The sequence below is a fragment of the Sturnus vulgaris genome, chromosome Z, assembly GCF_052056855.1.
Source record: "Sturnus vulgaris isolate bStuVul1 chromosome Z, bStuVul1.hap1, whole genome shotgun sequence".
NCBI classification, from domain to species: domain Eukaryota; kingdom Metazoa; phylum Chordata; class Aves; order Passeriformes; family Sturnidae; genus Sturnus; species Sturnus vulgaris.
In genome coordinates this window covers 24,110,390-24,138,003 of record NC_142283.1, presented here as the reverse complement: position 1 = coordinate 24,138,003, position 27,614 = coordinate 24,110,390, and the positions used below count along the sequence as shown (strand labels likewise).

Sequence of the window (27,614 nt, the reverse complement as noted above, 5' to 3'; positions counted from 1 at the left end):
GCTGTTTCCAGGGAAACATTTAATTGTGGAGTACTTAATCGGTTCCTAAACCATGACAGTGACCCTGCCTTGGCAGGGGTGTTGGACTAGACGATCTCCAGAGGTCCCTTTGCACCTTAACTATTCTGTGATTCCATGAAAATGCAGCACAATACTGCTCTTGGTTTCAATACTCCTGCTTCCACAGGAGTGTCAGTCTGCTTTTCCTAAAGCATACACATCCACATATTAGCTGCTTTAACTGCACTGGCACAGCTCACAGGAGATTCCCTGTGAATACAGCCTCTCTTGCTTGCATGTGCACACACAGCTGGCCTGAAGGCAGCAACCACCAGAAGCTATACTTTAAAATGCCCTGCAAACAACAGCATCCGTAAATGTCAACATTGAATGAAACAATGGAATGGAGATTCAAGCGGTGACACCAATTTTCAGAACTGAAGAGCCAGGCAGGTCTGAGGTCTTTTGGCAAAGCTGTTCAGGTTGGAGAGCTAAGCGCCATCTGCTTCCTCTCTTAGGGAATGGGTCAGTTCCCTTGAAAATGCCCAAGAGTCAAGTTCCTTCTGCATGCACATTTTCCTTCCCTGACTAGGGAGGGAGGCTCAGGCAGCCAAGTTCCTAGCATCAGCATCTTAAATAAAAGCCTGGTATTCAGTCCCAACTATGCTTTAGTCCTCCTAAAATCAGAGAAACTGGTATGTGAGCACACTTGAGAACCAAAGCAGTGCTTTCTCCCCACGAGTCACCTATTGGCATGTTTTGTAGGAAAAACTATGTCAACCAGGATACTTAGGAGCTGGATGTAATAATGTGAATGACTAAGATACTGTATTTCAGCTTTTATTAAAAAAAAAAGAAACAAACAAGACATCACTTTTACATTTCAGAATATTTTCAAACAAGGCCTTTCTGTTAAAGCTTTAGGTATTATCTAAAAAGTGTCTACATGATTCACACCTGCATGAAGCTTTGCAAGTCACACCATAGTCACCAAACAGCTATATTGCACAAAGATCCACACAATACCACACCATTTTAAACTTAGTCTACATTGTAAAGTGCTGTTTCATAGGGAGAAACTTGAAAAAATAATTATCTGGATAGGCAAGTACTGCTGAACTGTATTTCTGAAAGTTGACACTTCCGTGGTAGTGGAAAAAATATCACAGCGTGTTGTCAGTGCCTCTTGACAGTGTGTTTTTTTTATTTAATAAGCTGGAGTAAGCACCAAAGAGTACTGTCTGGAATGCATACTAAGTATTCAAGTAACACCAAAAGCCAAATCAATTTTAAAACTCAGAATGAGATAAATACAAACAGATATATCAAAAGGTAGATAAATGTTTAAAGTAGCCTCAGTTTCTGTCCAGTAGAGTAAGTAATTGCATAGCAGAACACATGTTAAATGAATTTGAAACTCTAGTAGAAAAAAGCCCCTACATTTTTAGTTTCTTACTTCTATATTCTCAAACCAATAATCTTTTTTTAGATCAATGAGTCTGAGACACTGTCTTCATATCTGCAATAGAGTGTTCCATTTATGAATATTTCCATAAAGTAACAAAACGTCTGGTGATACCAATCCAGATGCTAATAAAAAATCTACATGTGGAAATGTGGAGGGCTAACCATGACATGAACCCTCTAATTTAGGCCAGTTTCTGAAACAGAGGAATCAAAAATGAAACACTTGTCTATGGAAGGAGATTTGGTCTGGAAAAGAAAGTTCAGCCCTACAACCTACAGTTTTAAGCCAATAGGCGGTTTGGTAGATGAACTGACCGTTGCCAGTTATACGAGGGGAGAAGTCACAGCTCCTGAAGTGAGAATCCTTTCTCCTGGCTCTGTCTGACTGCTGCACTCACATGCAAGACCATGACTCACCTACTCAACAGACTAATGTAAGAGTTTTAAGTGTTTGCTTGACTTGTGGTTTAACAAATATTGGGGGGGGGGGGGGGGGAAAGTAGAAGGAACAAAAAATCTTAATAGCAGAGAGATCTGCTGAGTCTCACTACAAACTCAGTTTGCTCCAAGACCTGGAAAAGCAAACCAACAAAAACGTGCATGTTTGTGTTACCAATGAAGCTACTCGGGAACATCCAAGTCTAGAAGTGACTGAAGAGCTGCAGAAGACCCTCAGAACTTAGTGACTAGGTAAACAAGCATTATCAACATGAACAAATGCAACACAGCACATCAGGCAGGGAAAACCCTGAGTGCACAGCTAACCATCAGGACTGCATGTAAAACACTGCAGAAGAAGCTTCATCATGAGCCTAGTACTGGGTATAAACCAAACAAAAAGGCAAATATGGTTTTAGGACTACAAGAAGAAGGAAAACACAAAACTTTTTCATCCTTCACAGCAACATAGTGTCTTATGGACAGACTGTTCAGTCAGCCTCAGCAGACAAGAAGAGAGCAATGGCTTCAATGCAGTAAGAGCGAAGATGAAAGGGAGGGAATGACAGAAATGAAAGGCTATAATGATAACCATCTAAACCAGAATAAATTACCAAAAAGCTAACTAGTAAAAGACAGTTTGTCTTTTCTCCTGCAGGAGAAAATTCCAAAAGATACCCCATACTTCACACCTGCTGCTGGGACATCAAAGTGTTTCTCACATAACTCAAACTGAATCTGTGGAGTGCACTTCCACACAGCCGTACCAAGACAGAAACATTTGCAAGTGAGATCCAGACAAGAACCTGCCCTTGCTGGGCGTTTCTAGCCTCAAAAAGGCTGTCATGCTTATGGTGGCATAGACAACCATTTCTGACATTTTTTTCCAACAGTGGCCACAGTAAGAGCTTAGGAGAGAAGACACTGGGAGAGGTGGACTCCAGGTCAGATCAGTGAAACAGTTCAGACAGCCAAGCCCACAAAAGTTTTGCATTATGACCTACATTCACTTAACTATACTGTGATTTTCAGGTCTCATTTCACAGCTCTATGGCTGTATACATGTACTTAGTAGCCATACTTCACACACATTCAAGATGCAACACTATCCCCAAATTAGAAAGCATATCCCCAAATTAGAAAGCATATCCCCAAATTAGAAAGCACCAAGTACTTATTAGAAACATCCTTCACTTTAGATCCTTATTTTTCCACAAGTCGACAGTGCACGCACCTTACTTTTTTTATACATAAGTTTCTATAAAGAGAGGCAGTCCACCTCTATTCCCAGTAAGATCATGTAACAGATCCTCCTGGAAGATAGGTTCAAAACTTATGGAAGACAAGAAAGTGAACAGGGACAGCCAGATGAGTTCATCAAGGGCAAGCACTGCCTGACTCACCTAGTGGTCTTCTGTGACCAAGTGACTGCACCAGTGGGTAAGGGAAGAGCTGAGATACCATGTACCTGGACTTCTATAAGGCCTTTGATAGGATCCCCCACAGCATTCTTACCTCTAAGCTTGAAAGAGAACGGTTTAAGTGGATAGACTGTTCAGTGAGTAAGGAATTGGCTGGATAGCTACATCCAAAGAATCACAATCAACAGCTCAATGTCCAAGCAGAAACCAGTAATGAGCAGTGTCCCTCAAGGGTCTGTACTGGCACTGGTGTTGATGTGGATCTCATGAGTTTCCCGAAGACCAAGCACAGGGTCCTGCACCTGGATCCAGGTAATCCCCAATATCAATACAGACTGGGGGATGGAGAGAAGCTCTGCAGAGAAGGACTTGGGCATCCTGGTGGATGAAAAATTGGCCATGAACCAACAAAGTGTGCTTGCAGCACAGAAAGCATCACAAGCTGCCCAGTGGCCATCAGGGCAAGGGAGATGATTCTCCCACTCTGCTCTACCAAGGCCCCACCTGGAAATTGCATTCAGCTCTGGGGCCCCCAGTACAGAGTGGTTCCAGAGAAGAGGCACAAAAATTATCAGAGGGCTGGAACATCTCTCCTGTGAAGACATTGTAAGAGATGGAGTTGTTCAGCAGGGAGAGGGCTCCAGAGAGACCTTATTGTGGCCTTTTAATATATAAAAAGGATTTAAAAGAAAGATGGAGAGAGACTTTTTACCAAGGCCTGCAGAGACAGGACAAAGGGCAATGGTTTTAAACTAAAAGATGATAGATTTAGACTGGATATAAGGAAGAAATTTCTAACAGTAAGGGAGGTGAGACATTGGAGAAGGTTTCCCAGAGAAGCTGTGGATGCCCCATCCCTGGTAGTGTTCAAGGTCAGGTTGGATGCAGCTTTGAGCAACGTGGTCTAGTGGAAGATGTCCCTGCCCATAATAAGGTGGCTTGGACCTAGATGGTCTTTAAAGGTCCCTTCCAACTCAAGCTGTTCCATGATTCTATTATTCTGTGAAAAACTACTGTGATACAGTTTTTAACATTAGAGGAACTGAAATTTGAAGGGAGACATCCTTTAAGGCAGAAATTAGGTCTCAAAACTTAACCAGTGCATTTTGAACATTCTTACTAAGAAAAATCCAAGCTGCTACTAGATTAAAAAATTAACCTATAAAAGCAAGTATTAAAAGAAATACCTGATTTTTTTTTTAATTCACATATGATTACTCATGTCAGCAACTCATTTGCTTTTGCCTAAGTACCAGGTACTATTATTCACACATGCAAACATTTCTGATTTTTTACTTCAAATTCTGACATTTAAGGTACAATTGCACTTTCTTTTAGATAGCTTATAGTAAAAGCCTGGAAAAATAAAAAACTTACCATTATGCCACCAACTATATGACACTGAGTGTCACAACTTGAGTTTTAACTTACAATTACATTAAGGGTATACAACATGCAATCAGATTCAAGTTTACCTTCATCATTCCAAGTATAACTTAAACATTCAACACCACTTCTAATTTCTTCCTCTTTTAAATTATATATTTTTATATGCTATTTTGTGCTGAAAGGCCCAACTGGTGCTCAAGGGTTAACTGGAAAGCATTTTACCCTGCAGAGGCATTCAGGCAGATTTCTTAAAAGGAAAATGGCAATCACACACCGTCAGCTTTGACTTCATTAAATACAAAACTGACTATGTAAGGATTTAAGTCAAATAAAAGGCAGATTTCTACCCCGAAGAGTAAGTTTTGGTTGCTAGTCCTGAAAAGCAAATTTTGGTTGCTAGTCAGACTTCTTCTCTGCTTCCCCCAGGAAAAGAAGTCTGTGGAGAACAGCATTGCACAGGTCACAAGAAAGGCAGGAGAATTCCTCTGATGCAGGAAGCACCTGGACCATTTATTTAAAAAAAATCACAGGCCAGAGGCTTGTGTGCAACATGTAGAATATAATTTATCAGGACTAAAAGCTAAGGTAGAATTCTTCTGCTTTCATTTTCTGTCTCAGAACAGCAATGGGAAGAGATTACTGCACTAGATGTCGTCGTGGTACTCCCTGTACTTGGCTGTGACAGCTTCCTCAAGATGCACTGCTGCACCACCCATCAAAGCAAACGCTGGGTACATTAAGCCAGAGCAATCCACCTCACACTCATACAGGCACTTCATATGGCCTGCATCATAAAACCCCACCCTGCCTCTGTCACAGTCAAGGCAAATGCCCAAGCACGACGGCAGGGGGAGGATTCTGCTTGCTGGATCCTTGGGAGCAGCAGGTGTAGCAGGGATAAAGAACTTCTTCATGCCCAAAGTGACCAGTGTGCAAGGCTGCGATGAGTCAAAGAAGGCATCTTCACTCCCACTGTCATGACCGCTATCTTGCTCATACCTGGAACAGAAGAAAAAACATGTGCTTTTGTCAAATGTTGGAGTGGGATCAGTGATGTGAACTGGAGAAAACATTTTTGTAAGATACACAACACCACATGATCACCCAAAAAAAACCTCTGTGTGTTAAAAAAAAAATCATAGAACCATAGAATATCCTGAATTAGAACGAAACCACAAAAACATCAAAGTCCGAGTCCTGGCCCTGCACAGGACAACACCAAGAGTTACACTGCATGCCTGAGAGCATTGTCCAAATGCCTCTTAAGCTCTGGTAGGCTTGGTGCTGTGACCACTTCCCTAGGGAGCCTGCTTCAGCATCCAACCACCCTCTGGGTGAAAAACCTTTTCCTAATATCGAGCCTAAGCCACCCATGACAGTTTTATGTCATTCCCTTGGGTCCTGTCAATGGTCACCAAAGAGACGAGATCAGTGTCTTCACTGAGATCAGTGAGATCAGTGCCCCTTCTCTTCCCCTCAATCTCCTCTTCCCCAGGCTGCGCAAGCCAAATTACTTCAGTCGCTCCTTTAAAGGCTTCCCCTCCAAACCCTTCCCCATCCTCATGGCCCTCCTTTGGACACTCTCCAACAGCTCAATGTCTTTTCTGTGTTGTGGCACCCAGACCTGCCCCCAGCACTGGAGGTGAGGCTGCCCCAGAGCAGAGCAGAGCAGGACAATCCCCTCCCTTGCCCAGCTGTGATGCTGTGCCTGATGTTCTCCAGGACACTCTTGGCCCTCCTGGCTGCCAGGGCACTGCAGGCTCATGTTCAATTTGCCATCACCCAGGACCCCCAAGACCCCTTCTAGAACATTGCTCTCCAGCCTCTCCTTTCCCAGTCTGTCTGTAAATCCAGGGTTGCCCCATCCCAGGAGCAGAATCCGGCACTTTCCCTTGTTGAATTTCTTACAGATGGTGCCTGCGCACTCCTCTCATTTGTCAAGGTCTCTCTGCAGGGTGTCTCTGCCCTGGAGGGAGTAATTTTTTTGTATTATTTATTATGTGTAAGTGGTTTTTGAGTAAAGATAATTTTATGAATGGGTTTGTATTTGAGGCAGAATTGATTTATACTTTTTTTTTTAATAAATTTTTTAGGTGTACTATTGGGACTTTGTTTACTATATGTAAGGACTCAGACTGGGCAGGGTTTGTTTGGTTGGTTGGGTGTTAATTAATTAGGTGGTTTTGTTAGAAGTTGTTTTTAATTTTAGAAAGATTTTTTATTTAAGGTTTTTAAGCTCCTCCCAGTTTTGTACTATCTGTGAACTTGCTTAGTATCCTGGCCAGTCCTGTGTCCAAGCCATTTATGAAGGTGCTGTAGAGCACAGAGTTGAGGATGGAGCCCTGTGGAACACCCCCAGTGACAGGTCACCAGTCTGATGTCTCCCCATTCACTGTAATCCTTTGTGCCTGACCCCTGAGCCAGTTGTTCACCTCTTGCATGCTGTGTTTATCCAGCTGAACACTGGATATTTTATCCAGAAGGATAAAATGTGAGAGAGACAGTATCAAAAACACTGATGAAATCTAAAAAGATTACATCCATTGGCTTCCACTACTGATATCCACTAGTGACAGGTCACCAGTCTGGTGTCACCCCATTCACTGTCACCCTTTTTGCCCAAAACACGAGCCAGTTGCTCACCCATCACATGATGTGTTTTTCCAGCTGTGTGCTGGACAGTTTGTCCAGAAGGATCCTGGGAGAGATAGCATCAAAAGCTTTACTGAAATCAAAAGAGATCACATCAACTCACTTCTCTTGGCCAGCTCAGTGGGTCAGCCTTGTCATGAAAGGAAAGGCAAGTTTTTCAAGCAGGACTTTCCCCTCGTGACTGCATTGCCCTTCAGGTGTTCTTCAGTAATTCCCACAATTATCTTCTCCATAAATTTACCAGTCACTCAAGTGAGATTGACAGGTCTATAGTTACCAGGGTCATCTTTCCTGCCAGTCTTGAAAACTGGGACATTTGCCAGCTTCCAATTGACTGGCACCTCCAAAGACCATTGAAACATCAGAGAGGTCTCACAATGACATCAGCCAGCTCAGTACCCTAGAATGAATCCCATCAAGCCTCACAGACTTATGGGGATTGGAGTGGAACAGCAAATATTGCATAAATTTGGGGTTGACTGGCAGTCTATCATTCTCACAGTTGTGGTCCTTGAGTTTTGGGACCTCCAAAGCCCACCACTAGTGTTGAAAACCAAGGTCGATAAACCATTGAACATCCCTGTCTTGTCTCTGTCCCTCTTAGTGAGGTGGCCATCCTCTTCCTGTAACAGGCCAATGGTATTTCTGACTGCCTTTTGCTATTAATGTATTTTTAAAAACCTCTTTTTATTGTTCCCCACAGTTCTGGCCAGCATCAACTCTAGTTGTGCTTTGGCCACGGGAATTTTCTCCCTTAAATGTCAAGCAGCATTTCTTTATTTCTCCCACATTGCCAAACCTTGCTTCTATTTCTTTTTTTTTTGCCTTAGCTCTAGAAGATCTCTGCTCACCCAAGCCAGCCTTCTGTCTCACCTGCTTGACTTATGACATTTTGGAATTGGCTGCTCCTGTGCCATGAGGAGGTGGTGCTTAAAAAGTGACCAGCACTGATGGACCTCAGCAGCTGCAACAGTGGTATCCCAGGGAACTTTACTGACTAGTACCCTGAGCAGCCTGAAGTTTGTTCTCCTCATGTCCAGAGTTGATCAGAGTTGCTGTGGCCACTCATCTCCACTTTGCTCACAAGATCATCTCTGTTGATAAGGAAAAAATCAAGGAGGGCACCTTTCTCAGCTGGCTCCCTTAGTACTCAATACAAGAAGTTATCATTCAGGTGTTTTAGGACTCTTCTGAACCTATCTGTATCATCTATGTGGTACTCCCAGTTAACATCTGACAAGCTGAAGTGCCCTACAAAGACAAGAGTGATTGATGTAGAGATATTCCTTCGTTCCTTAAGGAATAATTCATCAGTGTCCTCATCTTGGCTGTGTGGCCTGTAGTAGATTCCTAAAATGATATCCAATTTGTTTGTCCCTTAATCCTTATTCAGAGGTCCTCAACTGCAGCATTGCCAATTGCAGGCTCCATACATTCCAGACGTTATGTTACAGATAGTGCCACCCTCCCCATTTGTCCTGCCTGTCCCTCTGGAGAGCCTGTAACCAACAGGGCACTCCAGGCACAGCACTCATCCCACCAGGCTTTGCTTACACCAGTGATACTTAAGCCAGGAAGGAAGATGCATTTAGTAGGTAGAGAAGACTCACTTGGGTTATGTCAAACAAATAGTAACATCTGAACTCCAATAAGGACAAGATCACAGAAGGCTTTACTAAGGAGTGGATGTATCTAAATACACTTATGCTAGGCAATCACTCATGAACCTACAGGTACAGTAAATTAGTTAATCTGAGAAGTAACTTAGCAAATATGACTAATCCTTACAGACAAGAACATGTCCTGTGAGTTTTCCATGATGCTGCTATGTTACAGTACCTGTAAAATTCACAAAACAAAAGGTAGTGTTTTAGTGGTTTAAGTTTGGGGGCTTTTTCTAAAGTGCTCTGTTTAAAGACTTCCCTGAACAATTTCCCAGAAGGCTACTGAAGAGTCTGCAGACATATTTGGTCAGTCTACGTGCTTTTCCCTCTACCTCCGGCCCCAGATAAAGACACATGGAGAAGCACACATCCTTCAGTACAGACATTCCCTACTTAGGATTTCAGTTTTGGCATGCCTGTGGGGGCAGTTGTCTCTGTGTCAGCTAAAATTTTGCTGATATCTATGTGGAGAAGGAAATGAAATCAGGAAATTTAGACCTAATTTCTCACTTTGCAAATGGCTCCATCTCACTTTAAGCAACTCAAGATTGTGCTGACACATTTTCCATGTGTTATACAGGAGGAAACCAAACATTTGTTAAATTTCTGAAAAAGAGTCCCCAGGAGACAGCCTCTCTGCCTGCAGTTCCTACACACGTTCAGGCTTGCTACAACTGTAATTGTGAGATGGAAATCTTTTTACTGATTTGTCCACTACACTTTGGCTTGTGCTCAATAACACTCCAATATTATATGTAAGCATGTAGCCTGGGGTAAGCCAATGACTTGGAATTCACAGCTACTGCAAAACATACAAATATATACCTTCTTGCTTTAACTGACATTCCTTGGCATCTACAGAAACCTGACTTCTTTCCCAAAAAGAAAGAAAACAGGAGTCTGGATAATTAGGACACCTTTCTGCTAACATTAAGAGAAGAACAGAGAAACCTGCTTGCACTGTATCCTTCAAATTTTTACTGGTTAGGTTCACCTTGTGTACTAACAGAGACCAGACTTGCTCTTAATTTACTATTTTTAAAAGCCATCTTCTTATTTAAAACGTGTATTAAAGCAAGAGTATGCAATTTACCTTGGACTGGTCACATCATGGGTATTGTGGAACAATTTCTGTATCTTGTTGCTAGGAACGACTCCCACTTTCACCAAGTATGAATAGGATTCCACACTAAAAGCCCAGAAGTGCTTCCCTTTGGCAATGCCAGTGTCGCCAATGATGTAATCCAGGGTTGTATAGCACCCAACCTGCAAGCGCTCAGATCCCAGAAGCAGAGGAAATCCAGCCCTACTTTCCACAGAGGTTCTTCTTGGGTTCAGCTGGAGATGTTCATTGTTGTACCCACATTTGTCATCGAAAAGAAAACTGAAAACTGAAAAACAGTAGCAAAAAAAATGCTTAGTTATGTATTTGGCCTTCTGTGCTTATAAACTACATTTTAAGTCATACTGGCATTAGAATTTGCTACTTTTAAAGGCTACCAGGAATGTCATGTAAGCTAAGAGTCTCTGTATTTTACCTACTTAACCTATAACAGTGCTTCTAAACGTTTATGAAACTGATAACAGTGTAGGAGACATCTGGGAGCTACTGGAAACTACTTTCAGCTCTTAACACTGATGGACATAAGAAAACCTCATACCTGGAGCTGGAGGAGTATGCATAATAACTTCTCGGCTCCAAGGGCTACAGATGGACCCTTTGTATCCTCGAACTCTAAAGGCATAGCTGCTGTCATCATCAAGATCAGATAATATTTTGCTCTTGCCACAAACTTCAGTCTTCTGCCATGTCACACTCTCTTCTTCTTTATTAAGCTTATGATACTCAAGAACATAGATATCAGCTGAATCTGTCTTCTCAGGGCATTCCCAGCTGATCAGAGCTTTGTTGTACATTCTGCACTGTTCTTCATTGATTTCCGGTATTTCTAGACCTGGAACACATGAGAAAAAAAACTTCAGAAATTTAGATACATGTTGTTTTGGAGTTAGCCATAGAATCAGTCCTGGGTAACCCAAAATGTTATTGTATTCCTCATCTATCTGTGCCCTTGTGAGATTTCAGCCACTTTGTAACTAGGGACTATTACTGTTATTTTTGGCCCGTTGTTATTTTGTTTTTTTAGTAAACATTTCATTTTTTCACTTCTCTCTACTCATATTTGTTTTTACTTATTGGTGAAAAGGGATTGGTTAAAACTGTGTTGGGAAAAAATTAATTTTAAAGCATCCACCTCTTAATACTGTCTTAAACTAAGACATAACTCCTCTGTTCAGCTATAGTGCTGTTAAAGGGAGGAATCTGACTCTCACTTAAAAGAAGTAGATGAGGATGGTTCTCTGTTCATACACTTAAAGAAATCCCCTATTTTCTGTTTTTACTTTGAAAGGCTTGAGCCTTTTTTTTTATAGCAGCTTTAAAAACTATTACTTTCTGTCATGCAATAAAAAGCTTTTAGAAAGACTGAGTGTGATGAAACTACACTATTTTGGAAGCCAGTGTAAACTGGCACTGAAGGCAATGTCTTTTAGCTTCTTTATGAAAGCTGAAACTAACACTGGTGCTAGGTAATATTTTCTGAGTCGTGGAGATAAAGGGAACGATGCAAGTCACAACACTGAGCTCTTCAACTGCTGCCCTGTGCAAGTCTTTAAAGCTAAAACTTGAGAAAGACATGATGCTCTCAGAATTTACCATTGGAATGGAAGGACAAGTCACCAAGGATGTCTTCTTGCTTGGCAGTGTCCACCACAAAGTCTTCAAAAGTCGTTTCAGCTGCTGGCCTAAAGCTCTTCAGAGACTCAGTAGCTTTTTGGATTCTGAAAACAAAGAAGTGGGATAGCACAAGAGAAATAAAGCAATTCAAGTTGGACATTCCTTAAAGTAAAAATGCTAGGTTTTGCTTTAAAAAAAGTTCTGCTTTTATGTACTTACTGACGTCTCCCAGAAATTTTTGTCTGTTTAGAAAGGTTCTCAAATGCAAAATTTAAAGGCCTTTTGTACACGGGGTAAAGATAATGAACAGGTAATCATTTAGTTGGCAAAGCATTTAAACAACTTGGAACATTATGTTCAAGGAACAAAACTGATGAGGCACTAGTAGAGAACACAAAGATCAAATAGCTTAAAGCCAGAAGAGACCTGTTACATTAACTTGCAAATACCTGATAAAATCTCTGAGACAAGGAATTTGTCAGGGAGCTAAACAGACTACCCTTGCACTGCAGTCTCACTGAACAGGGCTAGGCATTGTGGCAGGACAAGAGCACTCCTGAGTGTTGTTTCCTAATGCACACTCTAATGCAGGAATTCCAACTGAACATGACCAGGACCATCTCCCAGGAATACAACTGCATATCCTGGAACATCCTGGAATACACCTAATACACCTGCTCTTCAAACAGAAGATATTTAAGATACCTGACATGAAGTTGTTTTGCTGTTTGAACGAAACAGGAGGGATCAGTTTCTTTAAGCACTTCTTGAGCATATCCTACAAGGCCATTATTTTCCAGGAGCCCTTGGTATTCTTCCACTTGAGTTTGCAATTTTTCCAGCCTTATATTCTTAGAAGTTTCAATTGCCCTAAGAGCTGCAGATTTCTTCTCTTCCAGGACCTGATATAATTTCTCAAAACTCTGAGATGCTTCTTGTTTCGCTCTTTCACTGTTGCACTAGGAGCAAACAAAAGACTTTTCAGACAGATTCCGTATCACAGTGGCTCTGTACAGAAATATACTTAAGGTTGTTCAAGACATCACAGTAGTCTAGTCATCCATTTGACAGACAAGACTAATGAGCTTTGTTATGCTATTCAGCACCAAAAGTGAGATCAGCACACCACCCAAGCTAGTAAGCATTTGCTGTCTTTAACAGAGAATGAAGAGCAGGAAAGTATTCCACTGATTACGCCTTGTTATGCACTACATTTGTCTAGACAGCTCATGAAAAAGCACTGTAAAAACATATCAGTCTCTGAAGTCTTCAAGTCTTACCAAGAGCTAGATGCTCTTCCACCTTCCCCAATCACCCTGAACTGAGGGTCCGTGTACACCCTCTGAACCATAGTGCCACCTCTGACTGCTGCCCTGGATAAAAGAAACTGCAAAACACAGAGGCAATCCGTAATCAAGATATACCAGTACCAGGAGCCTCTGCAATTTCTGCCTTCGTGTTTTTCAGCTTGTGACTCTTCTGCAGGGAGATTTTGCCCTTAATTTTGAATTTCTCAAGGCAAACAGGCAGCCTAAATAGTGCACCATCATAAATACACAAATGCCCTATATTTAACCCACATTGGCTAAGGTATCAAGTAAAGTTTATTTCATTCAAATTTACAGCAGCACCTAAAAATGAACTTCCCTCTGTCTGCTTCCCATACTGGCAGGACTAGGTCTAACCATGAGTGATTCAGTACTACCATAAACTGTCCAAAAATTGTTTCAGTACTTAACTGAAAAACCCAACACTTGAAACACTTCCGTGAAAACAGTTTTGAATCCTTCTTGTGTCTGTACAAAGGCTAACCCCAGACAACCCACCAGCCACTCTTACCTCTGTTTCTTTCAGTAGCAGATCCAGCTGTGTTATATGAGCTTTCACCTGGCTCTCCTTACTGATGAGGTACTCGATATCTTTTGAAAGCTTCTCCTGATGAAGTAAAACAGTAAGAATAGGGCACCTCACACAAAATGACAACCAGCACAGGCAGGTCATCCAGCTAGTCCTCAGTTTATCTAGCTACAAGGACAACAGGGTGACACCAGTTATGAGCAGCAGTCCTGTGGAGAATTGATTGGTGACCTGCAGTGACTGCAAAGCAACAGAGTGAGACTGGTGGCACAGGCTCTAAAGATCAGAGGTAACAGTGTCAGCTGGCTCCCAATCACCCAGGAATCACCCTCTCTTAGATCAGGAAAAAAGAGGCTTCAGGACATTAAACTTACAGAAAGGAGTTGATAATTATTAACTCATTTGTAGAAGAGTTGGTAGAAAAATGAGTAGCTCAAATCACAGATTTAGGAGTGTCCCTGTACTTCCTTAGCTGCAAGAGTTAGCAGTTGTACAGGAAAAGCCTTGCAAACTGGTGAGGAGGCCAAAGAGCACAAGGCAGGCTAATCTGGTCTTTTTTTTTTCCTCCTGAGAACAAGAGAGGAAGAAAAGGAAGAAGAGAAAGTAGGTGCCCTTTTTAGCAACAAATTGATGTTTGCAAGTCTTCTCTGCTGTGCTTTGCTTAGGAAATTAATTCTGAAGCTGTGCAGCTTCAGAAACATACAAAGATACATATAAAGATATCAACAGATACTTCAGATGCAAATTTTTGAGAAGTGCTTCTCAAGTATCCTCTACCACAAGCTACCTGAACACTTATATTAAAAAAAGTTGATTGTAAAGGTAACTGCTTAAACCTTCTGCATTGTCTGTACTGCTGTAAAATTAGCTGTAATAAGATGAAAGCACTTATCAGGGGTTATGTTTAAAGCATCATAGCAAACACATTTTAGTTTCTAAAATATGCCCACATCACTTTAATACATACATTAACCATTGTTGCAAAACAACAGGCCTCAAGACTAGTTCAGGGTCTCCTAAACACACATCCTGGCTTCTATCCAGTGGGAGTTTGCCCTCACATCAAAAGTACTCGTTCCCTTCTTAAGGCCAGGTCCAATGATATTTTCCTTTACCTTAAGAGTTTTGTAGGCAGTGCTCATGGTTGTTACTCTATGGTTTGCATGACCTCCACCCAGTTTGCAAAGATGACAAACAGGCCTTCTGCAGATTTCACAGTACATGTTTACTCTCTCCATTTCATGTTCTGGACACATCAAAATCTGTGAGGGGGAGGGAAAAAAAAAAAAAAGAAAAGACCAGAGACAATATAGGTGTACTAAAAATGGAGGTCCTAAAGAAAAAAAATCAAAAGACCCAATCAACCCAAAGCAGCATACGATTTCATCAGTGAATTTTTTATAGACAGTTTATCTTCTACCTTTTATATTTGTCAACATCATTGAAAGCCAGCAGATGAGCACTCACAGTTTCACAAGGTTTACAGTAAATAAACCTCTAGCAGTGTCTGTGTAGCTTCCATATAGCAATCAATCTTTTGTTAAACCCTACCCATCTTGTTCGTAATGCCTCCAGCACCCTACACTCCTGCTCAGAGCTGTAAATGCAATATATAATACACCCAGCCTGTCACACTTAACCATGCTCACGCCAGCATCCCATGCAACAGCTATGAACTGTTTCTTAAACCAAGAGCTGACATAATACTGTAGCAATTTAAGTCTAACCTATATTTTGATAAGCCACATTGCCACTGCTCTTGGAGCAACTAAGTATAGCCACCACCACTGGTACAGTTTTGAAAGACAAAAGACTCCAGTGTTTAAATCTTTCCACCCAACTCCAATTACAAGCTGTTCACACTGAGTTCTACTTCCAGGATTAACTCAAGCACTGCAAGAAAGCTGGTGTTTGCTAAAAATCATCTTTCAAAAACTGAACTTATTGAAATAAAAGCTCAAAGAGTTTTAAAAAGTGCTGCTCAAGTCCAAGCTCAGGCAACAGATTAAACCGTATATAGCGTGTGTGTATGTGTGTGCATTGGTTTGAAAAAACAGTGCTTGCCTTGCCTCATTCTAGAGCACTGAAAGACAGCATTTGGGTCATCTATTCCACAGAAGTTACCAAAGAGGAGCTTTTGAGGAAGCTTTTCAGTTTCAATATGCCCCCATACAAGAAAGATCAGAAAAGGGCATAAAAGTAGAAAATTGTCAGCAGCACAAATATAGACACAATGAGCTAAAACCTGAACCAGCTTTCAAGTCTCAAGTGTTATCTTAGGCTATGGTGAAAAGCCCAAAGACACCAGTCTCACCAGCACCTTAAGTCTATCATTAAGCCAAATTTGCAATTAGCAATCTCATTTGGATTGACCACTGGATTTGGAAGGAAATAAAAAAGGGGAAAAAAGAAGCTGCCAAGAAAATCAGCTGTGCAGGCAAACATCTCCAAAAAACTACAGCCATTCAGTTAGTTTGTGGAAGTAATTTTTCCACAGCAGTGTGTAGCCACACCTCACAGAAAACCAGTATTTTTATTCATCTTTTCATATAAGCAAGAATTACAGCCTGCAAGTGAGAGACAGCAGAGGTCAGCAGACTGCTCCGTATTCTCTCAAAACTCAAGAACAATCAGCCCAGTACGTGCTTCTCCCAACCCCACCACACACGCTACAAAAGCTCTCCAGCCTAGTTGTAAATTAAAACGGAAACTGAGAACATTGTTTAGGAAATCAACGAATATCTCATGCTTTCAACTCAGATCTTAAAAACGCAGTGCAATTAAAAAGGCACTTTTCCTTCTTTATATTAAGCTCAAACACTCCTCAGAAAAGTTTCTGTAAGAGCACAGTAAAGATCAGTTTATCACTATTGGGAAGTTTTTCAAAAAAGTAGATGGATCTAAAGTTGACTATGCTTTTCTCCTTTTTTCTCCTCTTCCTGTCTTCACATATAATTAGAAATTCTAATTCCCACATGCGCAGACATACATCAGCGTCAGAATAATCTAAAGCACTTCACCCCGTTTTGCTCCTCTTCAAGAGAATTCAGCTTTTGCAGACTTTTAATCCTGAATTCAATCTGCATGTAGTATAACACCATAGGGCACTTTTAGGAGTGCACAGGGATCACAAGATGCCTTTGGTATTTTCAAATAGCAATGTTGCAGCTGTGAGGGTTTAGATGCTATAGAAGTGAAGTTTTTAAGGAGCTGTATAGCATTTTAAAGCAAGGACTAGAAATATAGTACACAAACACCCTTCTCATTTATCCAATAGAGGGACATTTCACACAATGTATGTGCAGGCACATTTGAAAGCATATGAAGCATGTGCTCACTTTTAAATTCTAGACTCAAGGAAAACACCACCAAGTCAATTTCTGGATGTTCCCTATATATCAGCTTGCTAACTTGAGTGGGTCAAATTTTTCCAGTTTCAGAAGGAAGGTACACCAGCAGTCAAGAGCTTCTTACACACTGCATATTAATCAAATTTACTTAATCATAAGTAATCAGGACTCCTTGACCATCAGCATTTCTGGCATCTGTGGGACCTCCAGCAAGAAGGCACAGCACACAGAATGTGCTGGGACATCAAGGCCATTATTGTGGTCCCTGGTTAGTAAGATGGCATCTGTGGCATGTAACATCTGTGATATAACAAATTCGAAGAGGCACTGCCATGTATTGCACCATGCTCAGCATGAGACACAAAGCTAGTGGAATTTTGCTATCACTGTTTTGTCTGAATGCTGCAACAGCAGCACCAGTGTACAAAGTAGAAATGTCGCCATAACATTTTTATCTCTTCTGATATAGATAAAAAAATAATGGTGCTATAACAATGGAGACCTTAACTCCACCTTCTGCTCTTGTTAGATGCAAGGAAGGAGAGAAAGAAGATGCTTAGTGATGAATCAAGTTCAAGCACAAAGCATCCAAAGGGGGCATGGAAGAGGCCAGGTGTGTGTGTGTTACCACACACAGGCATCCTCCCTAGGCAGTCCCATTCTAGATGCTTAATAGCAAGGTGCCAGTAACACCAAGAGGGATTCAATCCCTGTATGAACTATTCACTTAAAAGCTGATGCTTGTGAGTCCTTTCCAACTTAGAATATTCTGTGACCTGTGATCATGAAGCCTTCAAAAAAAAAACCAAAAACGAATTACTCAAATCACAAGTAACACAACCCATTCCACGAACTAAAAACCTTTATTTTTACAGGACCCTTCAAGTATGTTCTAATTGCCCCCTTCAATGACAACCATTTGACCATCAGCAAGGAGCAAAAGCTTGTGGTTCACTCAATAAATAACAGCAATAGTCAATAAAGCAATCATGGTCCTAAAAAGCAACCATCACTGCACAGATATGTCTGCACCTACATGAGAATGCTGCAATCTGAATTCTGTAAGGTACGGTATACTTACCTTAGGTCTGAAGTTGGTGGTTGGTCCTACATATTCATGCTGGGCTTTCACAGTTCCCCAAGGATGGTGTATTTTGAAACATTCATTGCAATAACTTGCACTGCAGTCCATGCAGCTCTTGGTTGACTCCTGAGGTGGAGGTTTGCAGAAATCACACATAATAGCAATGGCTGCTCTGGCTGCCTGTCTGTATCTTTCCACAATGGTTTCCAAAGTGAAGTTGCGAAATAAGCCATTGATGCCACGCTCTCCAAGATCAATATCCCGCTGGCAACTCGGACAAGGAAACAGAGTCGATCTAGGAGTCAGTGAATTGCGTTTTCTGCCTGTGTAGACACCAAAACCCAATTTAGGATGAGCATAAACTCAACTAGTTTAGATTCTAAAAGAAGCACAGGAATTTATGAACCAATTCCAGACTGTACGCATCGTCCAAACCAGTACAACACCAATTCATATGTAGTCTGCCAAGCCAAAGAGAATACAATTGCCCTGACAAGGTAGTGTAATGTCTGACTCCAAGGGACATTACAAAGTACTACCCTAAAACTTGGTTTTATTTAAAGATAAATTTAACTCTTGCAATTCTATCTTCTTTAACTAGTTTTGGATACACTCAAACTGTAACCTTTTGAAACAATAAACACAAAACCTCGTTGAAACCATGTGGTTTTTTTTAGACTAACTGGTTACCCCTATAAAGAGCAACAGCTTCCTAACATATTAAAGTGAAAGACACTTACTCTCAGAGCAACAGAAATACACAGCCAACTTTGAGCTCCCTGAAGTTTGCTTTGGCTGAGTACAAACTTACTTTACTCATCCCAAGAGGCATCATAAAAAAACCCAGGAAAACAAGGGAACTGTGTGACATCCATTTAGTCAAAAAATGCTGAGGCTGACTTGGCCCCTCCTGAAAGGCCTCAATAAAGGAGGGCTGCTAAATAAACCCAACACACCAAAGGGGAATCTGAGGTAGTTATATTTGAGAGGTTACTCTACCCTGCATTGAGGAACCACAGATCTCCACAGCAATGTGTTAAACAGCATACATCTATCTTTATTAATTTCTAAAGGGGGAACTGCAGAGAAGCTGCACTCCTACAAACAGCTACACACAAATTTCCTCCTCTCCAATCACATGCTCAACAAAAGTCACTAACTTAGGAAGCCTTTTGAGTCTGTTAAGCAGATGGCTCACACAGACTCAGAGGTTATTCACAAGGTAATATTCCTGAGGTTATCAAACCAGGAGTGCATCCCGTCTCACTCACGAACCCACTGGCTGCAACTACCAGAAAGAAACCTTTATATATTTCAAAAGCAGGCTAAGCCAGTCTTGAGGCTTAACTTGTATCCCCTCATCTTCTCCTTACAAAGAAACAAAAAAACCCGTCTTCTGTAGTGCTGGTGCATTGTTTTAAGATCTCTTTGAGAGCACTGCGTATTGGTATAACTAACTGTCCTGATTTCATCTGGGTTAGAGATCATTTTCTTAGTAGCTGGTACAGTGCTGTGGTTTGGATTCACTATGAGGTTATTACACATTGATGCTTTGGCTGTTGCTAAGTAGTGCTTACCCTAAATCCAGGACTTCCCAATTTTCTATGCTTCACCAGAGAGCAAGTGCATGAAAAGCCACGAGGGAAAACAGCCAGGACAGCTGACCCAAAAGGCCAAAGGGACATTCCATAGAATGTCATGTCCAGGACATAAACTAGGGGCACTGGATGAACAGTTGTACTGTACTGTGCATCACTTGTTTCTCTTGGATTTTATTCCTCTCTCTCTTTTGTATTACTATTCTTTTATTATTGTTATCCCTCCACTATATACTTCAGTATATAATTAACTCTATTCCAACTGAAACCAGGACACTAACAAATTTGTAAATGGAGGTATGACTAAAAGCTGAATTCTTAGTGTTGAAATTGGCACTTCTTCAGAAAGGGAAATTTGTTCTTCTCTGTATTTAATCAGTATTTTCCCATCAAAAAAGCTAATGCTTTATTTCTTTCTGAAGTGTCCTGTTATGCTACCCAAAATATACTTGCTTTGGGCTATTGTTCCTTCACCTAACAATCCAAAACCTTCATTCCTATCATGCCCTTTCCAGTCTTTTCAAATAAAAATACCAAATCAACACTTCTGTAAGGAATTAATTCCTTTAAATATTTTTTAAATTTGACCCATGGTAGTTATGCATGACTGTCAGCTAAGAAGTCACAATCAGAACATGGATAAGTGTGCATGCACTGACAGTCTCCCACCCAGCTTGATCTCATGCCTTTCTGTAAGATGTGAGCAGAACAACTAGGCTGCATTTACAGAACAGGATGGGTGACACAAGGCACAGGTATGCTACCCTCTGCCTTAGGGAGCAGAGATTTTTGTCTGATTTCACATTTTTTTAGTACTTACTTTAAGTGAATTACTGCACATCCTGCAGTACCTATAACTTGGCATACACAGCAACACAAGCATGCAAGGCACAGCAACAGCAGTGAAACAAACTATTTCCAGTGTATGCTGCAAGCTAGCACTGCACACAGGAACACAGAGAAATCTTCTACACAGACTTCTACAATGTCCTAGACAAAAAGATGACTTCACATGCAGTGCCATGCAGACAACAGCTACAAAAAGTGATCTAGAATACATACAATTGCTGCAACAAAGAAAATAATCATACAATGCGGCACATATTGGGACTGCCTACAAGTAGAATGCTAGAGCAGAGAGCAAACAATGACAAAGCAAGATAAAAAGGTTAAAAAAAACATGGTGCAGTGGTCAAGTTTAAAAGTACAATCTGAAATTCATATCCATCCCAATGGAGGCCTTTCATTCTGCCTGTGGTGGACCGAAATGAGACTGTCATCATGAGCCATGCTCTGCAAAGACTGGTGACACTGTTTATGAAAAGCAATCCAGCATCAAGGAAGTCCTGCACACCTTCAGATGTCTCATCCCTTTTCACTGACAGCATTCTGAGAATCTAGGCTGGGGGTTCTTTCCTGTTTTAAATCCTGGAAATCTATTTGCTAACTTCTTGGCATGTTCTGCCACTTCAATACTCAAAAATAAGGAAATACATTCTCTTTTTGCCTAGTGAGTGTTAAAAAATTAATACTCTTGTTGCTTTCTGCTTAAAGGATTTCTACACTCATATTCTAAGAAGAAAGCACTGATGAAATAATTAATTTACTTTGGACATTGTCTTTCCTATCTGTGTTGTGTCCAATTTGCTGAAACTAAATCCTGGTTATTAAAAAAAATCCAAATAAACAAAAAGCACACACACAAAAAAAACCCCAAAAACAGAACAACAAACCCCCTAAATATTTCGATGTGTAGCTCTGCAGCCCAGAGAAACTTAGTTCCTACCCACATTCTCTTTTACACTTTGCCAGTTCAACTGATAGCAAGCAAATATATATTTTGTGAAATATTAGTAATCATCACACGAAATTTTCCACTGTGATTTATAAACTGATTGCTCCACTTGCAGTAAGTTGCTCAATCAGTTACAAAAAAAAATCACAACATAAACTCATGCTCAGACTCACAATTATTACCTTACAGATTGCAAAGACTCTTAGAGCAATCTTAAGCATGTCCTTTAAAGACAATGTTTAAATATTATCTTCCCAAGGAGAGGTACAACTCTTAAAATATTTAAAAGTCCAAGCTGCAGTGAATAGTTTGCAAAGGGATAAGACATCTTAAAGTTGTGTTTTTCAAGTAAACAGTATTACCAGAATTCTATGGTTGTGGAAGGCACAGACATTAAATGTGTGAAACTTTAAAAAAAAAAAAGATTTAAAAGTCAACTGGATTCTCTTGAAAGGTTGGGGGTTTTTTTGAAACAGAAATGTATATTGCCACTCCATAAATCAGATAATATTTTGGATGGGCTTTTAGGGGGAAGGAAAAAGGGGAAAAAGCAGATGGGGATAGCAAGGGGAAGGGCTAAAGAGGGAAGCAGGAGAGCAAAAGGGGGAGGGAGGGAGGGAGGGAGGGAAAGGGTAGAGGGAAGAAGGGAGAGGCCTCATAAGAGAAGCCAGCAGAGCTGAAATGTTACTTTCTGATACTTTAGCTTTTCACAAATCAAAAGAGCTTTCTGCAGAAAGAGCAGACACAGACAGCTTTCCAAGAGGTCTGACGTAATCGTATGGTATCTCTGTTTTAAGACACTTTCAGTCTTCAACTGCGGCAATTTAAACTTCCTCTTTCCATCAGCTGCTTTGTCCTCCACTGAATGTGAAATTCAGATTTGTGTTTAGCTCAGTTCACATCTTTCTTGAAGGACACCATATTCCTATGGATTGCTCATGTGTCTGTCCATACTGTGGCAACAAGGAATTTGGGGACTTTTTCTCCCATTTTTGACCAAATATTACATTAAAAAAAGTAATCTTTTAGAAGTATTAAAAAACTCCATGTGGAGTGGCTGAGCTGCCCAGACAAGCTCAATTTTGGAAATGAGATATAATTAAAAGACTGACTATCCTTCAATCTGATTGTGTCATTAGGCACACCAAATATTACAAGTCTGTAAGTGTAAAATGTTTTGTTTTCTTCACATATTCATGTGCTGTGATAAACTGTGAGATTCAGAACTACCTACTCATATCAACGTGGTGTAAATTTCAATCTGTTCTTCATTAAATAATCAGGCCTAGATACAATAAAGAACCAATATTGCATTCCATTTAGAAGTGATGGCCAAACATGACCTGTAAACATAAGGAAGATCAATCCAATAATCACACTTCATTACCAGTAAGGCAGCAGTTTCATTGAAACTTGAGCATGTAGCTCCTGAAAATTAAAAAGCAGGGGTTGGAGGAGGTGGTATGGTGATTGCTGGGTTCTGTGTGCATTTTTGTACCTACCAATGTACATCCAGTCATACACACACAAGGAAAAAATATAATCAAACCCTTAACTGAATTCCAGTCCAGTTGACCTTTAAATCAGTCTTGCATAGAATGAAAAGCTGTCCTTGTAGAACTTCTTTGCTGTACCTTTGCTCACTGCAAAAGCCTTTTTGTGGACTTGACCACTGACAAAAAGCTATATGCTAACCAACAATATTTAACTTGAGATCTAAATGCTAGGCTATCTCTAGCCAACACAAGAAGTGAAGCATTTCTACCTCTGCACCCAAAAGACCTCCTCTGTGAGGCTGCAAACAATGAACAGAGAGCTGTTTAGACATCAAAAAAAGAGATATACCATTGGTTTACAATGGTTCAAATGAAAAGCATCAACTCTTTTCTCTCCTGTGGCTGTTAAACTCCTGCAGGATTGAAAGGCAATAATGTTTAATTTCCTAGCATATCAAACAACGGTAAGACTTATCAGAACAGGAAAAGGGAGAAAGAAGGCATTGGGGGGAGGGGCACAGGGAGAGATACTTCAAACATTCACACGAGTGTCAACATAACCACATTACATGCCTTAATTACACCAACACTGTAATTACAGTAACATTAGAGATAAGGGAACAGCAATAAGAAATAGCCTTCATTTTCATGTTACATACAGCAAGATTTTGTTAATTAAAAATTATTTTCAATACAATATAAAAAGAGGAGTGTTTTGAAACCAACACACTGGATTTTAAGCAGCACTTACACTCAATTTCAATGAGTTCTGTTCTTTTTACATTAATATAAATTCTACTTGTAAATGCAAGCTGTGTGTGCACAGCAAATACAGAACATGACCAAATACAGATCAGCTTCTTCTGGCATACAAAGAATTTAAATGCCAACCCATTTTAAATAGATCATATTCCTTATGGAGACATCAGGGATTCTTTAAGTGGGGGAAAAAAAAAACATAGTGGGAAGAAGGTGTCATATGCATTTTGAAATGTGACACTAAGGTCTTGACACTGACATGCCCTGCACAAGCTTCACAGAAGTTCTAGTGGGTTTCTGTTATGCATGTGAGACCTCACTTTGGATCTTTTCCTTACATTTTCTCTCTTACGGATCTTTCTCTCTTTCTCTCTTATGCAAGGCAATGAACAGTATGAGTACTCCAGACGCAAGACAACAACTATGCAAATGTAAATTGCATGCTGGCGACCACTGCTGGTACCAAACTGATCCAAGAGCAAATCTCACACTCGATATAGCACTGGAGCTATAATGCCTGTAACATTAGAAGCAAAGACAGTATAATCTCAATTTTAAAATTTATTCTTTAATGCTTCTATTTCCATGCGCTTTTCATTCTGCAAATCTAAACTGTCTGAGATGATAATTTTCCTGTGATGTGCATCTGCCCAGCAGTCTTTGAGGTAAGAGGGGAGAAGCTCATTATTTCCAAATCTCAACCCTCTCTGGCTACTCATCAAACAGGTCTTTAGGCAAGAATCACTTCTCTGTTATCAGGTCAGATGAGGAGATATATTTCCATTAGTTTGCTGAGATGGTGGCAGAGCACAGTGGATTTAAAGATTACAACTCCTGCAATAACTTATGTATATGTATCTGAGGACAGGGTGGTGGTGGCAAGGGGAGTACCAAGAGCTAGTTGGCCTTTTGCTTAACAAACTGATTTAAAAGAGTATCAGTATTAACAATTCAATACTATACAGTACTAGATAGTTGTTTAAAAGAAGGTGGTGAAATTACGCTTTTGATCTGTGAAAACTGGGAAGGATGAACTTTAGTAACATGAAATGTAACATAGAGCTTTAGAGTTTGTCTTGTTGGTAACTCTTCCAGATCACAGGGGAGTGTGGTTTTAAAGTGGATAATTATGTCAGAAGAAAGCCTGAAAGCCAAGATGAGGTATCTTTCAAGAAGTAAAGCATGCACAAAGCACTTTCAATGCATCTGCATAAAAGCAGACCAACTCATCCGTGGATTACAAAAACTGCAAGAATCTCTCTAGCATGATACCAGAAAGAGCATGAGGAGTCCCAAAGCTAAGTACTCCTTAAATCTTCAAGCAGACACAATGCAGGAGGATGTTAGGGCTGTCTGCTTACAGTCGTCTGTCCTTCAAATCTGCAATCGTGCAATAATCATAACCAATGGAAAATTATTTACTGCACACGTTATGAAGTGGGCAGGACAAAACTAGCTTGCAAAGTCTACACAGGCTCAGAAGGAAGTCAGAACTACTGCATTGGGGCTAGCTGAAGCCAGAGAAAAGCACTGACAGGCAATGAAACCGCCAAAATCTACATCTCCATGGTACTGAACATGATGATATTGCATGTCCATGTAACTGAAATACAGAAATAAACAAACACAACGGTTATAAAGATTTATAGAATGCCACAAAGACTAATCTATTATAGATGAAACAGTGTGCATTGTCCTTAAAAATATTCCCATTGTTCTTGACACGAAATGAACAAGAGTAGCACTATCTCTAAGTCATCTCTATAACTGCATCAGGAGTACCAGGAAGACATTTTACCAATGCAAACACCATTCAGCTCAAGCCAGTGTAATAATAAAATCAGGAAAACATGCAGAAATTCTGATACATACCTGATCTATTAATTCTGTCAATTCTGTCCATGCTAGAAGCAGTGATTCTAATTCGAGGGCTACTCTGATTAGAGGATTCAGAGCCTCCATCAGCAAAGGAGTCTTCAAATGCAAAAAGTATTTCTTTCACACATTTGTGACAGACATTGTGCTGGCAGGGAAGGATCAGTGGATGGGTAAACAATTCCTTGCATGCTGGGCAGATAAGCTCTCTTTCAATACCCTTAATGGCAACCTTCATGACAGAAAGAGAGAGAAAAAAGTGTAAGCGCAGCAAAACACAACCCACCAAGACTTATGGCACTGCTCTGTGTCACCAAACCCCAGCTCTGCAGAATAAATGCACGCAGTTTTATCTGGTTTGGGGCACTTCTCTGGCTAAAACAAATCTCAATTAACATTTATTAAAGCACTGACAGCATTCATTTCAACTGAAGTGAGCACTGCCACTAGGCAAACTCAGTTCATCTTTAGGTCATGTCTGCATTGCAGGGGAGGGAAGTAGGGGAGTAGTCTTAATTCCACTCAAGGACCTAGTGAAACGAATGCAACCATACTTCTTAACAATAGGAGTCCATATGTTTAGCTTGCTCGCCGGCTTACGAAGAGGGAGGAGGAAAAAAAAAGAAATTAAGTGTTAGGTTAAACAACAGGCTTTTCCGTGTAATTCACGTTTAAGGGCTGAAACTGTCTTGACTTCATTAGGATAATAGTTCCGAGTCGAGAACATTATTTATTTATTTATTTATTTATACGTTTATTTACGTCTTTTATCTGTGGCACAAAGAGCCGCCTGTGGATCGGTGCGGCTCTCCAGTAATTCTGTGACCCCGCGGCCGCCGCCGTCAGCGCAGAGCTCTCTCCGCCCGGCGCCCTCCGGGAGCGCTTCCCCTGCGCGCACCGCGCCCGTCGGAGCTCCCTGCGAGCCCTGCCCGCCGTCCCGGCTGCGCTGACAGCTCCACAGGGGCGAACCTGTCGGCGCACGCCGGGGGACTGACAGACAGACAGACAGGCAGGCAGGCAGGCAGGCAGGCAGGCAGGCAGGCACACACCCTATAGCCTCCCGCAGCACACGAAGAGGACGACGCACCCGGCCCGGCGGCCGCGCCCCGCCGCTTCCCCCCGCGCTCACCGGGCTCTCCAGCTGATCGCTCTCCATCCCCGCGCCTCCTTCTCCTCCTCCTGCTGTTGCGCCGTCAGCCCGGGCCGGCCGGGACTGTGCAGGCTGTGCAGCGCCCGCGGCGGCGCCGGGCGCAAAATGGCGAGCGGGCGAACAGGCGGGCGAGCGGGCGGGCGAGCGGGCGGGCGGGCGGGCGCGGGGCAGCGCGGGCGCGGCGCGGCGGGGCGGGGCGGGGCGGGCGCGCCCCCGGCAGCCGCCGCTCCGCGGAGCTGTCCAGCCGCCCCCGCCGCGCAGCCCCCGCGGGACACCGCCGATGTCGCTGCTATTGTTTTGGTCCTTTTCACCGGAAATGCCGCCCGTCCCGGCGGCCGGCAGTGCTGAGTGCTTTCACGCTCAGCCCCTGCCTTTGACCACCTCCCGTGGTACCCGTGTCGTAGAATTGCTGAGTCGTGGAACGGTTTGGGTTGGAAGGGACCTTAAAGGTCACAGAATCACGGAATCCATCAGGTTGGAAAAGACCTCTGAGACCATCGAGTACAATCTGTGTCCTAGAGCCATCTTGTCAACGAGACCTTGCCCTAAGTGCCACATCTTGTCTTTCCTTAAATACCTTCATCACCTCCCTGGGCTTTGAAGAAATTCTTTCTCATGTACAACATAAATTTCCCCTGACTGAGCTTAAGATAATGTCCTCTCATCCTAAACATTTCATTCCAATCCCCCTCACTGTGACCAGGGACACCTTCCAGAAGAATGGATTTCTCAAGTCCCCTTCAACCTGGTCTTACTCCAGGGATGGAGCATCCACAGCTTCTCTGAGCAACCTGGTGGTCTCACCACCCTCTCAGCAAATAATTTCTTCCTAATATCTAATCTAAACCCACCCTCTTAAAGTCCAAATTCGTTACCCTGTTT

The 27,614-nt window shown here is 41.6% G+C and overlaps 1 protein-coding gene across 2 annotated transcripts; it reads right to left on the bottom strand.

Moving 5' to 3' along the window:
- Positions 1-826: 826 nt before the first annotated feature.
- On the bottom strand, positions 827-26,809 carry TRIM36 (tripartite motif containing 36). Of its 2 annotated transcripts, XM_088156040.1 has the most exons (11): positions 26,712-26,809; positions 25,580-25,814; positions 23,218-23,247; positions 18,057-18,382; positions 14,741-14,887; positions 13,608-13,703; positions 12,474-12,727; positions 11,748-11,872; positions 10,693-10,986; positions 10,125-10,422; positions 827-5,714 (listed from the first exon to the last, which is right to left on the bottom strand). In XM_088156040.1, the coding sequence occupies exons 1-11, from the start codon at positions 26,736-26,738 to the stop codon at positions 5,360-5,362; spliced, it is 2,187 nt and encodes a 728-aa protein (XP_088012166.1). In that variant the 5' UTR covers positions 26,739-26,809; the 3' UTR covers positions 827-5,359. The 2 variants fall into 2 exon arrangements, with proteins under 2 accessions (XP_088012166.1, XP_088012167.1); XM_088156041.1 differs by lacking the exon at positions 23,218-23,247.
- Between the last annotated feature and the right edge of the window lie 805 nt (positions 26,810-27,614).